The sequence below is a fragment of the Calypte anna genome, chromosome 28 (assembly GCF_003957555.1).
Source record: "Calypte anna isolate BGI_N300 chromosome 28, bCalAnn1_v1.p, whole genome shotgun sequence".
Classification (NCBI taxonomy): Eukaryota; Metazoa; Chordata; class Aves; order Apodiformes; family Trochilidae; genus Calypte; species Calypte anna.
Window position 1 is genome coordinate 158,880 of NC_044273.1, and position 11,242 is coordinate 170,121.

Below are 11,242 nucleotides of genomic sequence, written 5' to 3' on the forward strand. Positions count from 1 at the left end.
AGGCCTGCATGGGAGGGGAGCCAGATGGGTGCCCTAGTGCTGCCTCCAGGCCCTAATATCAGCCCAGGGAGCCTCTTGAGCCCCATCCTGCAGCAGGTGAGGTGCCTTCCTTCCCCCCACTGCTTGCTCTATTTAATCATCCCCCTTCCCTGTGGGTGACTTTAGCTCCCTGCCCATGTCACCCTGCCTGGCACCTTCCCTCATGGCTCTGGGACCAGGCAGGACACCTCCTGCCCTCTGCAGCAGGGAAGGCAAAAATCTTCATGCTGGAGGGGGGGACCTTGGCCTAACCCCCTCCTCCCCACAGTGAGGGGCTCAGGCTTTTGGCTCCTGCCTCCCAGCCACGCCCATCCTGTACTGTAGGACCACCACGGGACCACCGTGACAGCAGCTGTGTCCTGGCTGAGCTGTGCTGGGGTCGTCTCTCCCCATGACTGCCTGTCACTAATCTCAGACTGTGTAATTAGAGAGTGTCTTATTTTCTTACTAGCACTATGTTACTGTGACCCTGGGTTTAAGCTGGGGCTGTTGTGTTACTGCTTGTTTCTCACCTGCGAGGTCTGAACTCTGTAGCTGAGTCTGCTGGTTGCCATCTCCTGGTGCCCACTTGACTCGGGATGGAGGTGGGAACAAATAAATGCAGGATAAAGAACCAGCCTGGGCTCTGTGTGTTCTTCCTCAGAGGTGGTGTCAGAGCTTCTCCTGGCCCTAATCCTAGGGGATTTGAAGTGTGGAAGAGGGGTGGCTGCCCTGTGCTCAATGCTGCAGTCCCCAACTCCAGCTGTGGAGGGTTTGGCAGAGCCACTTCAAGCTGCTCTCCCACTTTCTCCAGCCTGCTCGCAGCTGTTCCGTGTGGCAGAGCTCACTCGATCCCTGGTGGGTGACCTGCACCCTCGGATCAGGTTCCAAAGCCCAGCGATCACCTTACGGCCCAGCTGGGAGCCAGCACCCATCTATAATTCAGCAGCAGTGGCAGCGAGATGCGGCGGGTGGGCAGGCGCAGCAGGCAGCCCCAGGAGGGCAGCCCCATGGAGAACGGTGTGGGGCAGGAGCCGGGGACCCCTGAGCCTCCCCCAGCTGAGGGCATCTCTGCCCCCCGAGCGCCCCGTGCCCGCCCCCGGTTGGTGTTTCACACGCAGTTGGCCCACGGCAGCCCCACAGGGCGCATCGAAGGCTTCACCAACGTCAAGGAGCTCTATGCCAAAATTGCTGAGGTCTTTGGCATCTCGCCCACGGAGGTGAGGGGGCTGTGGTTGCTGGGGTGTGGGGAGGGGGTTTGCGCACAAAGCAGGGGGACTCTGAACCAGTGGCACTATCCGTGGCCAGCCCTCCTGTGGGTCCCCAACTGCTTGGAAATGCAGACATCCAATATGTCCTGGAAAAGATTGTTTTTAACTCAGGGCTGCCTCAATCTACTCTGGGGAGTGGTTGGGTGGCTCTGTGCCTCAGTTTCCCCTGGCATGCAGGCAAGAAGCCAGGGCTGCCTGGTCCCCGGCTGATGCCACATAGCCTGGAGCTGAGGGAAGGGCACCCAGTGGGTGGTGCAGTGCTGGGTCCCTGGGGAGGCATGGTGTCCCCAATATCCCTCTGTTCCAGCTGTGCCCAGGCCTGGCCATCTCTGTCCATGGCTCCTGCCCTGGCAGAGTCAATGCTGGGGCATCCCCAGCCCCTGATGGCAGGTTCCCCTGGGGCAGATCCTCTTTTGCACACTCAACACACACAAAGTCGACATGCAGAAGCTGCTGGGGGGACAGATTGGCCTGGAGGACTTCATCTTTGCCCATGTGCGGGGGGAGACAAAGGAAGTGGAGGTGACCAAGACAGAAGACGCGCTTGGCCTCACTATCACGGACAACGGGGCTGGCTACGCTTTCATCAAGGTGAACTCCCCCTTCCATGGGGTTGGGGACAGCCTGGGTGCTGTGTCTCTGCAGGGTGGCATCCCCCTGCTGGCTTCCTGGGACTGTGCTCCTGCCTAGATTCCCCCCATCAGTGCTCCCCTCTGGCTCTGGAGAGCTCCCTGCCATGGTGTAGTTTGGGGGGAGGGAGACCCTTTTTGCCTGACCTGGTTGCTGAAGGACATGGAACCATAGAGATCGGGTTTTTTTGTTTGAGGGGTGGGATGGGGGCTGTCATGTCTATCTGTCCTGGTGCCACCTTGTTACTGTGTCCTCCCTGTTCCCCGCTGTGGTCACCAGAGAATCAAGGAAGGGAGCATCATCAATCGCCTGCAGACAGTGTGTGTGGGTGACAGCATTGAGGCCATCAACGATCAGACCATCGTGGGCTGCCGGCACTATGAGGTGGCCCGAATGCTGCGGGAGCTGCCCCGGGCTCAGCCCTTCACCCTCCGCCTTGTGCAGCCCAAAAAGGCCTTTGGTGAGTTGGAGAGTCCTCCTGGGGACTGGGGGAACCCTGGGAGGACCCTAGGGAGATGGGTACCCTGTGGCCCTCCTACCCTGCAGCACCATCCCAAGGACCAGGTGCCCCCCAGGCTTCACCATCCCTATTTATTCGCTGCAGACGTGGGCCACCCTTGCATGGTCCCTTTGAGGAGCCCCCACACTGGCTTGTGCTCCCCGTGGGCATTCCCACCCCTCTGCATGCCCTGTCCTGGACACCCAGGCACACCCTGTCACCATGTGCATCCCCACCCTGCACCTGCTCAGGAGCCCCCCTCCTCATGCATGGCTCAACTTGGGGTTCCTCTGGGGGTGCTAGGACAGGTGTGGGCTGGGTGATGGTACATTCAGGGGACACCAGCCCCTGCCTGTGCCCTCACTCCCAGCCTTTGGGGTGTAGACATGATCGGGCAGAGGACACGGAGCAGCAAGAGCCTGTGTGAGGGCAGAGTGGCCAGCGGGAAGGAAACGCTGCGGCTGCGGGCACAGGGCCCTGCCATGCTGGAGGAGGGGGTAAGATGCATCTTGAGACCCCCACGCAGAGCCCACAGCTTCTCCCACCCTGCCCAGGGTTGGGGTTGAGCCCCCTGGGTCAATCCTCACCCTCCACACTGGGGGCATTTCTGGGTGCCTATGCATGCAGCATCCATGGGCACAGCCCCATTGGAGCCAGGGGGGGTGTCCCTGGGCCATGCCCCCACCCCTGGGGCTTCTTACCCCCAGCCCAGCCCCTTTGAGGAAGAAGCCGCTCGGAGGGTGGATGACCTGCTGGAGAGCTACATGGGCATCCGGGACAGCGAGCTGGGTGAGCAAGCTGGGAGGGCAGGCAGGGTGCCCACCCTGGACCCTTACCCACCCCTGACCCTGCCTCTCCTGTGCCCCACAGCCTCGACAATGGTGGAGGCAGCGAAGGGGAGCCCTGGTGTGGCCCAGCTCGCCCACGACTTGGACTCAGTGCTGGGAGAATTCGCCTTCCCCCAGGAATTTGTGGCTGAGGTGTGGGCAGCCGTCTGTCACCCCAAGGGGAATAAGGAGTAGGTGTGGGTGGGGGCAACAGAGTCCCTCGCCCCTATCCCCTCCCTATATTCCCCCAATACTTGGGGCTGGTGGTGCTGATGAGGGTCCCCATCCTGCCCCCTACACCTCCCTGAGCTGCACCCCTGTGTCCCATGGATTGGGGGTGGGCAGTGGGGCACCCAGCACCCTCATCCCCAGCCCCCCTTTCGTGCACCCCCAAAACACATTGGGAAGCGGCTGCGGCTCATTAAAGGAGAGATTGGAGGAGAAGGGCTCTTGCTTTGGGCTGACAGCCAGGCTGGAGGCCCCCAGTATCCCCTGTGCGCAGGCACGGAGAGCTGCACAAGCTGAGTTTTATTGGGGGAAGGGACAGATGGGGACAGGGGAGCAGCTCTGTGTACTCTGCGACCCCAGTAGGTACCAGGCTCAGGGCGGGGGGGGGGGGGGGGGTGCGTGCTCGGGTGGGTGATGGGGGCAATCACTTAACACGGTGGGTTGGGTGGTTTGTCTTTCCCCATCCCCGAGCTTGGTGCCTGTTCCCTGGGGCCATTACTGCAGGACAGAGCCGGCGGTGAGCTTGCGGTGCAGGGAGGGGTTGAGGGAGAGGATGGAGGGGCGAGGACGCAGGCTGGGGTAGACGCGGTGCAGCACTGCCCTTCGGAGGAGGATGTAGACCCAGGGGTCCAGGATCTGATTCCAGGTGACCATGCGGATGTAGATGAGCAGCATCTTCTGTGTCTCCATGGGCAACATCTGGATCTGGCCACTGGCCGGCAGCTGCTGCAGGACCATCTGGACAATGAAGATCTGGGGGAGGGACAGAAAGGGGACGAGGAGTCAGCGGGGAGGGGCAAGCAGAGCACATGAGCTGCCCTGGGGTGGGGGTAGATGATGAGAGTCAAGATGGTCATTGAGCCTGTGGGACAGAGGTCCCAGGCTGGGTTGGGGTATCTGCTGCCAGGGAACACCTGCTCTGTCTGCACAAAACCCAGCACCCAGCTGTCAGCTCAGGCTGAAGAGGGGTGGTGGGAGGACACTGAGACTCAGGGCATGACCAGGAGGGACATGGAGAGGTGGGTAACGCACCCAGACCTGGGACCTCACAAGGAGTGACACCAAGACCCAGAGAGGACTTGGAGCTGGGAGAATAACAAGACCTGAGGCCTTCACTAGAAGCAGGGAGGGGGGAGGGAGGAGCACACCAAGACCAAAGCCCTCACCAGGAGTGGCATCCAGCAGATGGTGGCAATGATCATGATGCCCCACAAGCTGCACCATCATTTCCACCTCGCTGTCCCGGCGCCGCTGCACTGACTCGCGGTCATGGTAGACGCGGCAGAGCGTCACCACACTGATTGTGTTGAAGATGAATGGAGAAGCAGCACACAGAAGATGCCCAGCAGGGCAAAGAGCAGGCAGAAGATGACATTGCCGGTGTCAGGCAGGAGGGTGAGGAAGCACCAGGATCCGGGGTACTGCAGTGTGTACCGCCCCCACCCCAGCACTGGCAGCAGCCCCAGCAGGCAGGAGAAAGCCCCACACCAGCCCCACAATGGAGCAGGCACGGTGCTTGGAGATGTTGGTGGAGCGGGAGAAGGGGTGGTTGTCCAAAGTTCACCAGCCATGGGTAGCCCCCAGCAGCACGGGCACTGCCCAAAGAAAGACCATGAGAAACCAAGGAAATTGCAGAGGTGGCAGCCAGGGTCCACCTCAGTCCAGGTGAACTTGATGAAGTGGTAGGGGATAATGACCGAGGCTGTCACCAGCAGCCCCATGAAGTCTGTGACCACCAGCCCACTGAGGAAGATGAGGAAGGAGGAGCGGGCCCGGCTGGACAGCTTGCGGGACGAGCTGAGCAGGACACAGAAGAGCGAAGAGCGTTGGAAGCAGAGGCCGATGAGGCCAAAGGCAGTGGAGAACCAGGGTGAAGTGATGCTGTTCTGAGCATTGCCACTGGCGTTGAACACCCCGAAGCACACGTCCGACCGGCCACTTGTGCTGCTGTTGGGGGGCTCCATGTCCCCCCCAACCCCGTCCTGCTCCTCCCGACAGCTTCAGGCTCCCTGCTGGCTGAGCTCCATGGCGTGTGTCCCACCCCACCAGGGCCAGCACTGATCCCTGTGGGGACAAGGAGGGAGGTTCAGGGCCAGTTCCCCATGGCCAAACCCACCCCCTCACCCACTCTGAGCCTGTGAACAGGGGGCATGAAGGGCAGCCCAATGGGCTGTGGGGAGCACACACTGGGACCACAGCACAGGCTGGGTGTGGAGGGCCCCAGCCCCACAGCTGGCTGGGATTAACTGTCCCTGGCTATGAGCTGCACGGAGCTGTTGCCACGAGGCTGTAATGCAAAGTGTTTGGAGAAGCACAGCACACAACAGCTTAGCTCTGTCAGCACCAGCTCCCTGCAGCCACAGAACATGGCCAGATACTCCTGGGGATGGACATATGCCCTCTGTAGTGGCAGGAGGACCTGCTCTGAAGGACAGGAGATTGAAGGCACAGTGGCAGCTGTGCTGAGCCTTGCCCTGACACCCCCATCCCTGCATTATCCCCTCCACAACCCCTGCCTCTATTGGCAGAGGCCCCATTACCACATCATGGTGGGGGAAACTGAGGTACAGGATGGGATGGCCACTCCTGAGCCATGGCACCATGATCAACCCACAGCCATGAGACATGGGGCTCACACTTGTGATGTCCCCATTCTCCTCACAGCCCTACTGCAGATGGAACCAAGAGTTTGTCACCAGGGTGATGGCCCAGGGGCTGTGTCAGTGTTCACAAGGATGGCTGCAGCCATGGTCAGCCTGGTCAATGCTACACTGGCTGAGCTGAGACTTGGAGCCAGGAAGCATCCAACTTCTGGGAAGCTTGAGGGCCACTGCCACCGTCACTAATGAGCCCAGGCTGCAAATGGGGGTGATGGGGATGGGGCAGAGGCAACAGTGGGGACCAGACCCCCTACAGGGACCAGACCCCCAGGACTAGACCTCTCCTGGGACCTATTTCTCCAGGCTGTGGGTATGTCACTCCATCTGCCTTGTCCCCACACTGCTGGCTGACACTGTCCATGGGCCTGGTGGCTCCTGTGGGATGCCTGGCTGCTCCTGACCCCACTGCCTCTCCCAAGCCCCCACTATGATTCCTGCAGCGCTGGGGGTCCTGGTGCCCCTGGCCTCCTTGCACTGCCACCTGCCCTCTGTCCCCATATCAAACCCCAAGCTAGCCCTGATAGGCACCCAACCTCACAGCTGGTCCTGCATCTGGACCCAGTCCATGTTCTCACAGCCTGGAACCCCCCATCCCCTTTTTGGCCCCTAGCACAAGGGTAGCCCATGATCTGGTGCGCAAACCGCAGCGCGCACCGGGCTTGGGTTGGGGCCAGGCATTGCTAACACCCTCCTCTGGGCCACAGCTAGGAGGCTGAGGGTGCCAGTACCCATCCACCATGGCAGCACCCCCCGTCCTTCATCCCCAGCTCTGTCCCCAGCCTCCAGATGCTGTGCAGTGGGGAGGGGCTGGGGAAGGTGGCAGGGACATGTCCCCAACCCTGTCCCCATCCCCATTCCTTGTGTGGGCAGCTGCAGAACGTGGTGGTGATTCACTGCTTGCAGTGTGAGGGCCAGTCTTGGCTTTTTTCCATGAGACAAGAGTGAAAAGTTGCTGCTGTTTGTTTACTTCAGTACCTTAGGGATAGCAGTGGCAGCCCTGGAGGCGTCAGTCGCCTTGAGAAGTGGGTCAGGACTTGGTGTGATGATTCCAGGTAACTGAGGAACCACCAGATTTTCCCATGTCCCCTGGGTTTCCCCTCCATGGGAACTGGAAAATTCCATCCCCTGGCCCCATGGTGATGCCAGGTGGGTGCCAGGGATTGGAAGTCCTGTAGCTCAGGGATCCCACAGCACAGGAGTCCCATGGTTTGGAGATCCCAAGGCTTGGGGTCCTGCTCTGACTGTCCTGGCCACATGCCTGCCCTTACTCTCAGTGCACTGTCCCCAAACATCTGTCCACCCTTACTCCAGTGTGGGATCAGGACCCACTGTCCTGTTGCCCCCTCACCCATGGACCTATGGCCATGGGATGCTCTTGACTGGATGTGTCTCTTCTCCCGACAGCGTCTGGAGGAGGGATCTCCCTGCGGTGGCACCGTGGCTGCACAGGAAACGCACCAGCTCGGGCAGTTCCACACCACACACCTCAACCGCCCATCACCCATGTCACCTCTTGCCCCAGTGCAACTGCAAGCCTGGACCCTCTACCCAGTACTTGGCCTGACAGCAGAGCTGGGACACCCGGGGAGGTTCCTGCCTCAGGGTGGGCTCCGTGGGGCCAACAGCTGGGTGCATGCCCTTCACAGAGCCTGCTGCAACCAGAGGATCCCTGCATCACTTAGGGGGAATCAAATATTAAAGAGGGACCATTTTATGCCAGCATGGCTGCGGATGAGAGGAACCCTGCATATGCCAAAGCAAACTAGAAGGCACTCTACAGGAAGGGGCTTATGGTAGGGGATCCCCACTCCCATCTTCCCCAACCACAGGGAGTTTGGCTTTGGGGGACACAAGGTCCTGCCCTGGAGAAGACCCTGGAGCTCACCGCCCGTCCCAATCAACCCAAGAGCTCAGGTCTGGGGTCACTGGATCTGGGCAAAACTCTTCCACAGGAGGTCTGTGGGAGCAATGGTTTGGGCTGTGGGTAAAGGTGCAATGGTGCTGGGAGGAAAATCCCAGGAGAAGGAGAGAAGCTGCCTCAGGCCCAGGCTACTGAAGGCTGTGGGCAATAATGGGGTTCTTGGGCAACCACTCAAGCCCAGAGGTTGCAGATGCTCCCTGTGCTGCCCGGCACTGCTTCCTGCAATGCCCACATCCGAGGTTATCAAGGGAAAGGCAAAAGGCAAATGGGGAGTGCAGGAGGTTGTTCCTTATCAGCTTCTGCTGCCCGCCTGACCAGCCTGTTGCTTCCCATAGCTTCTTTAGGCAGGGCTGGGCATGGGGCGTGGTAGGGGTTGGAGGGAGGCTGGGAAAGGAGGTTTGCTGGGCAGTGGGGGGAGCACGTCTGCAAAGAGAACCCAAAACTGGGCATCAGTTGGGTTCTACAGCACTCCCCCTGCACCCTCTGTCCCCTGGGCTTAGGCTCTGCACTTGGGCCATTGTACTTGGTACAGGGTTGGTTGTGCAAAAAATGCTGCAGGGTCTTTGCATTTCTCCTTCCTGGGTCCAGTCCCTCTTCTTTGCTGGCTCAGCCTGCTGGGGACAGTACCATCCTGAAGGGACAAGGACTTTCTCTGCAGTGTCCCTTCTGCCTCTCCAGCCTGATGTCCTTTGTGCAGGTGGTCCATGGGACACTGTTGGGCACAGCTGTTCCTGCCAGGGATGGACATGATCTCACGGCCAATGTCCTCTCCCGGCCTGGGGCTCTCTGGGCAGCAGCTCAGCTCAAGGCCACATGCACGTCTGAGGGGAAGGGCCTGCCAGAGTCCCACGTATCTCCCTGGACTTACTGCCATCAAAGGGACCTGCTGCGTGGGAGCTGGCCTTGTCTACAGCAGAGGCAGTCCCTATGACACTCAAGACAGAGGACATTCAAGTGAATCAACGCCACACCAGCAGGGGTGGTCCCTGCCAGGTACAGTAGCTGTCCTCATCTGTCCCCGCTGGTGACCCGTGGCTGAGGTCCCCAACCCGCACGCCCTCGGGCTGTCCTCGAGGACGGTCCCCTTCTGGTCCCAGCCTGACCTGAGATCCCGGAGCAGAGGTGGCGGAGGGGGATCGCCCCTGCCGGATCAGGGCCGGAGCAGCGCGGCGCTGTGGCCCCGAGGGGACAGACTGGGGGGGGACGGCACAAAAGGAACCCCCCGCTTCGGCCACCCACTTCCGGTCTCCCGAAATGGGCCTTTCCTGCCCCTTTCTTTTCCCCGCCCTTTCCTTTCCCGGGTCCTTTCCTCCCGGCCCTTCCCATCAGCGCGAACAGTCGGCGCACTTTGCCCGGGAGGGCAGCGAGAGGGGGGGTGGTTGGGGCTGCTGCAGGACCCGCCCGGCGGGGGGAGCCCCGAAAGCAAATCCCCTGGGCTTGGGGGATGGGACCCGAGACCTGCCTAGCCCTGGGCAGCCAACACGGGGGACCAGACAGCCGGGGGGAGGAGAGGCACCACGGCCTCGTCCCCCACCCCGTGGGTGGTCACGCTTCCCCCCCTCTCCCGCCCAGAACCTCACTAGCTCTTCGGGGTGTCCTGGCAAACGGGCGGCTAAACACCCCATCCCCCCCCCCCCCATACACACACATCCCCACAGCCCCCGGAACGGTCCTCCGACCCCGCACAGCCCCACAATCCCAAGGCTCCTCACAGCTCTCTTCCTTCCCTTCCTCCCTCCGTCCCAGCTCTGCAGTTTGTCCGTCCATCCATCCGCTCCAATCTGTTCATCTCAGCTCTGCTCTCTGTCCATCTCCCTCCGAAGTCCGTCCCAACCCTGAGGGTCCTCTGTCCTTCTTAGCCCCTCTCGCGGCTCCCACCCCCTCCCAACTCCTTGTCCATGAGCCCCCCCAGACCCTCCATCCGCCCTCCTCCCTCGCCGATCCCGGCCCTACCTGGACGCCCCAGGGCGGCCGATCCTGGCTCGGCTCAGCTCCTCTCAGCCTGGTTCAACTTAGCCGAGCCCAACCCAGTCCGGTTCGGCTCGGCTCAGCTCAGCCCGACTCAGCCTGGCTCAGCCATCCACGGGGCAGGGGAGGGGAAGGGCCGGTCCCGCAGCGCTCCCCCCGGCCCCGCCCCACGCCCTCGGAAGAGGGTCCGGATGAGGCCCGCGTCGGTTGCTTCCCCGGCTCCGCACGGGGCTCTCCGACACCCCCTCCCCCATCCCTCACCTCCCACCTTTGGTCGGGACGCACCGGCTGTGCCCCAAAGCCCCGCATCGGTCCCCCGGTGCTGAGCCCTCCAGCCTGGCAACCCAGAGCATGAGGTTGCCTTGACTGTGCCAGCACTCATGGGTGGAACAGGGGCTGCATGCCCTGGGCTCAATCTGTCCCTTCATGGCTGTGGGAAGGGGATGGGTGCTGAGGCACCCCACCCTGCCAGCCCGGCTATAATTAGCGGGGCTGAGTCTTATCTAGTTACTCACCTTGTTTACCCCAGCAGGATTCCTTAGTCTGGAGGGGGGGTTGTCAGTCCTGCCTGAGCTGCCACTGCTGCTGTCCCTGTGGGAGCCACATGGTCCATGGCACAACTCATGGCACAGCTGCATTGGGCATGGAGTGGGGGATGTCCTCCAGCCTGGGATGGGGACATCTCTACTGTCCCCTGCAGCAAGCCCCGGGACCACTGGTGCTTTCAGCTACAAAGCACTGGGGAACATCTGAGCCCATGGGTGATGCTGGGGTGTCCTGTGCACCCATCACCCCACCCTGTGTTCTGTGGGCAGCCCAGAGATGCTTCAAGGAGGTTGACTCCTGACTGTGAGGTTTTCCTGCCACCACCTTGGCACTACCAGGCTGCAGACCCCATCCCTCAACCTCTTGGTGCAGAGCAAAGAGTGGCACAACAAAAGCCTGGGAGGAGGGGACAGGATTTGGCTTGATACTGCCATGGGGAACGTGCCAGGAGCCAGAGCAGAACCTAGCTCAGCATCTGCTGCTGGGCCCTTGATGCTGCCATGGTGTGCCAACTCTCCTGCCACCCTGGTGCAGCTGTGCACGCAGAGGATGTGGCACAGCAGTACTGGGAGCAGCTTCCTCACTGACCTGCCACCACCGTAACATAAACGCATCCAAGCTGCTGCTGCAGCCCCCATCAGTGGAAAGGAGTTCTGCCTCCCAAAACCCAGCCT

At 61.3% G+C, this 11,242-nt stretch overlaps 2 protein-coding genes across 2 annotated transcripts; one reads left to right on the top strand and one right to left on the bottom strand.

Annotated features, from left to right (window-relative positions):
• Positions 1–980: 980 nt before the first annotated feature.
• GIPC3 (GIPC PDZ domain containing family member 3) lies at positions 981–3,440 on the top strand. Its single transcript, XM_008498394.1, has 6 exons — positions 981–1,238; positions 1,695–1,880; positions 2,199–2,379; positions 2,803–2,915; positions 3,126–3,207; positions 3,289–3,440. Exons 1-6 carry the CDS (start codon positions 981–983, stop codon positions 3,438–3,440), a joined length of 972 nt encoding a protein of 323 aa, XP_008496616.1.
• A 259-nt stretch (positions 3,441–3,699) lies between these two features.
• On the bottom strand, positions 3,700–10,155 carry TBXA2R (thromboxane A2 receptor). Its single transcript, XM_008498422.2, is given in 7 exon segments — positions 3,700–4,226; positions 4,640–4,681; positions 4,683–4,793; positions 4,796–4,954; positions 4,956–5,026; positions 5,029–5,537; positions 10,008–10,155. Coding segments are annotated over 6 exon segments (1,050 nt in total). The 5' UTR covers positions 5,438–5,537; positions 10,008–10,155; the 3' UTR covers positions 3,700–3,968.
• Positions 10,156–11,242: the final 1,087 nt, after the last annotated feature.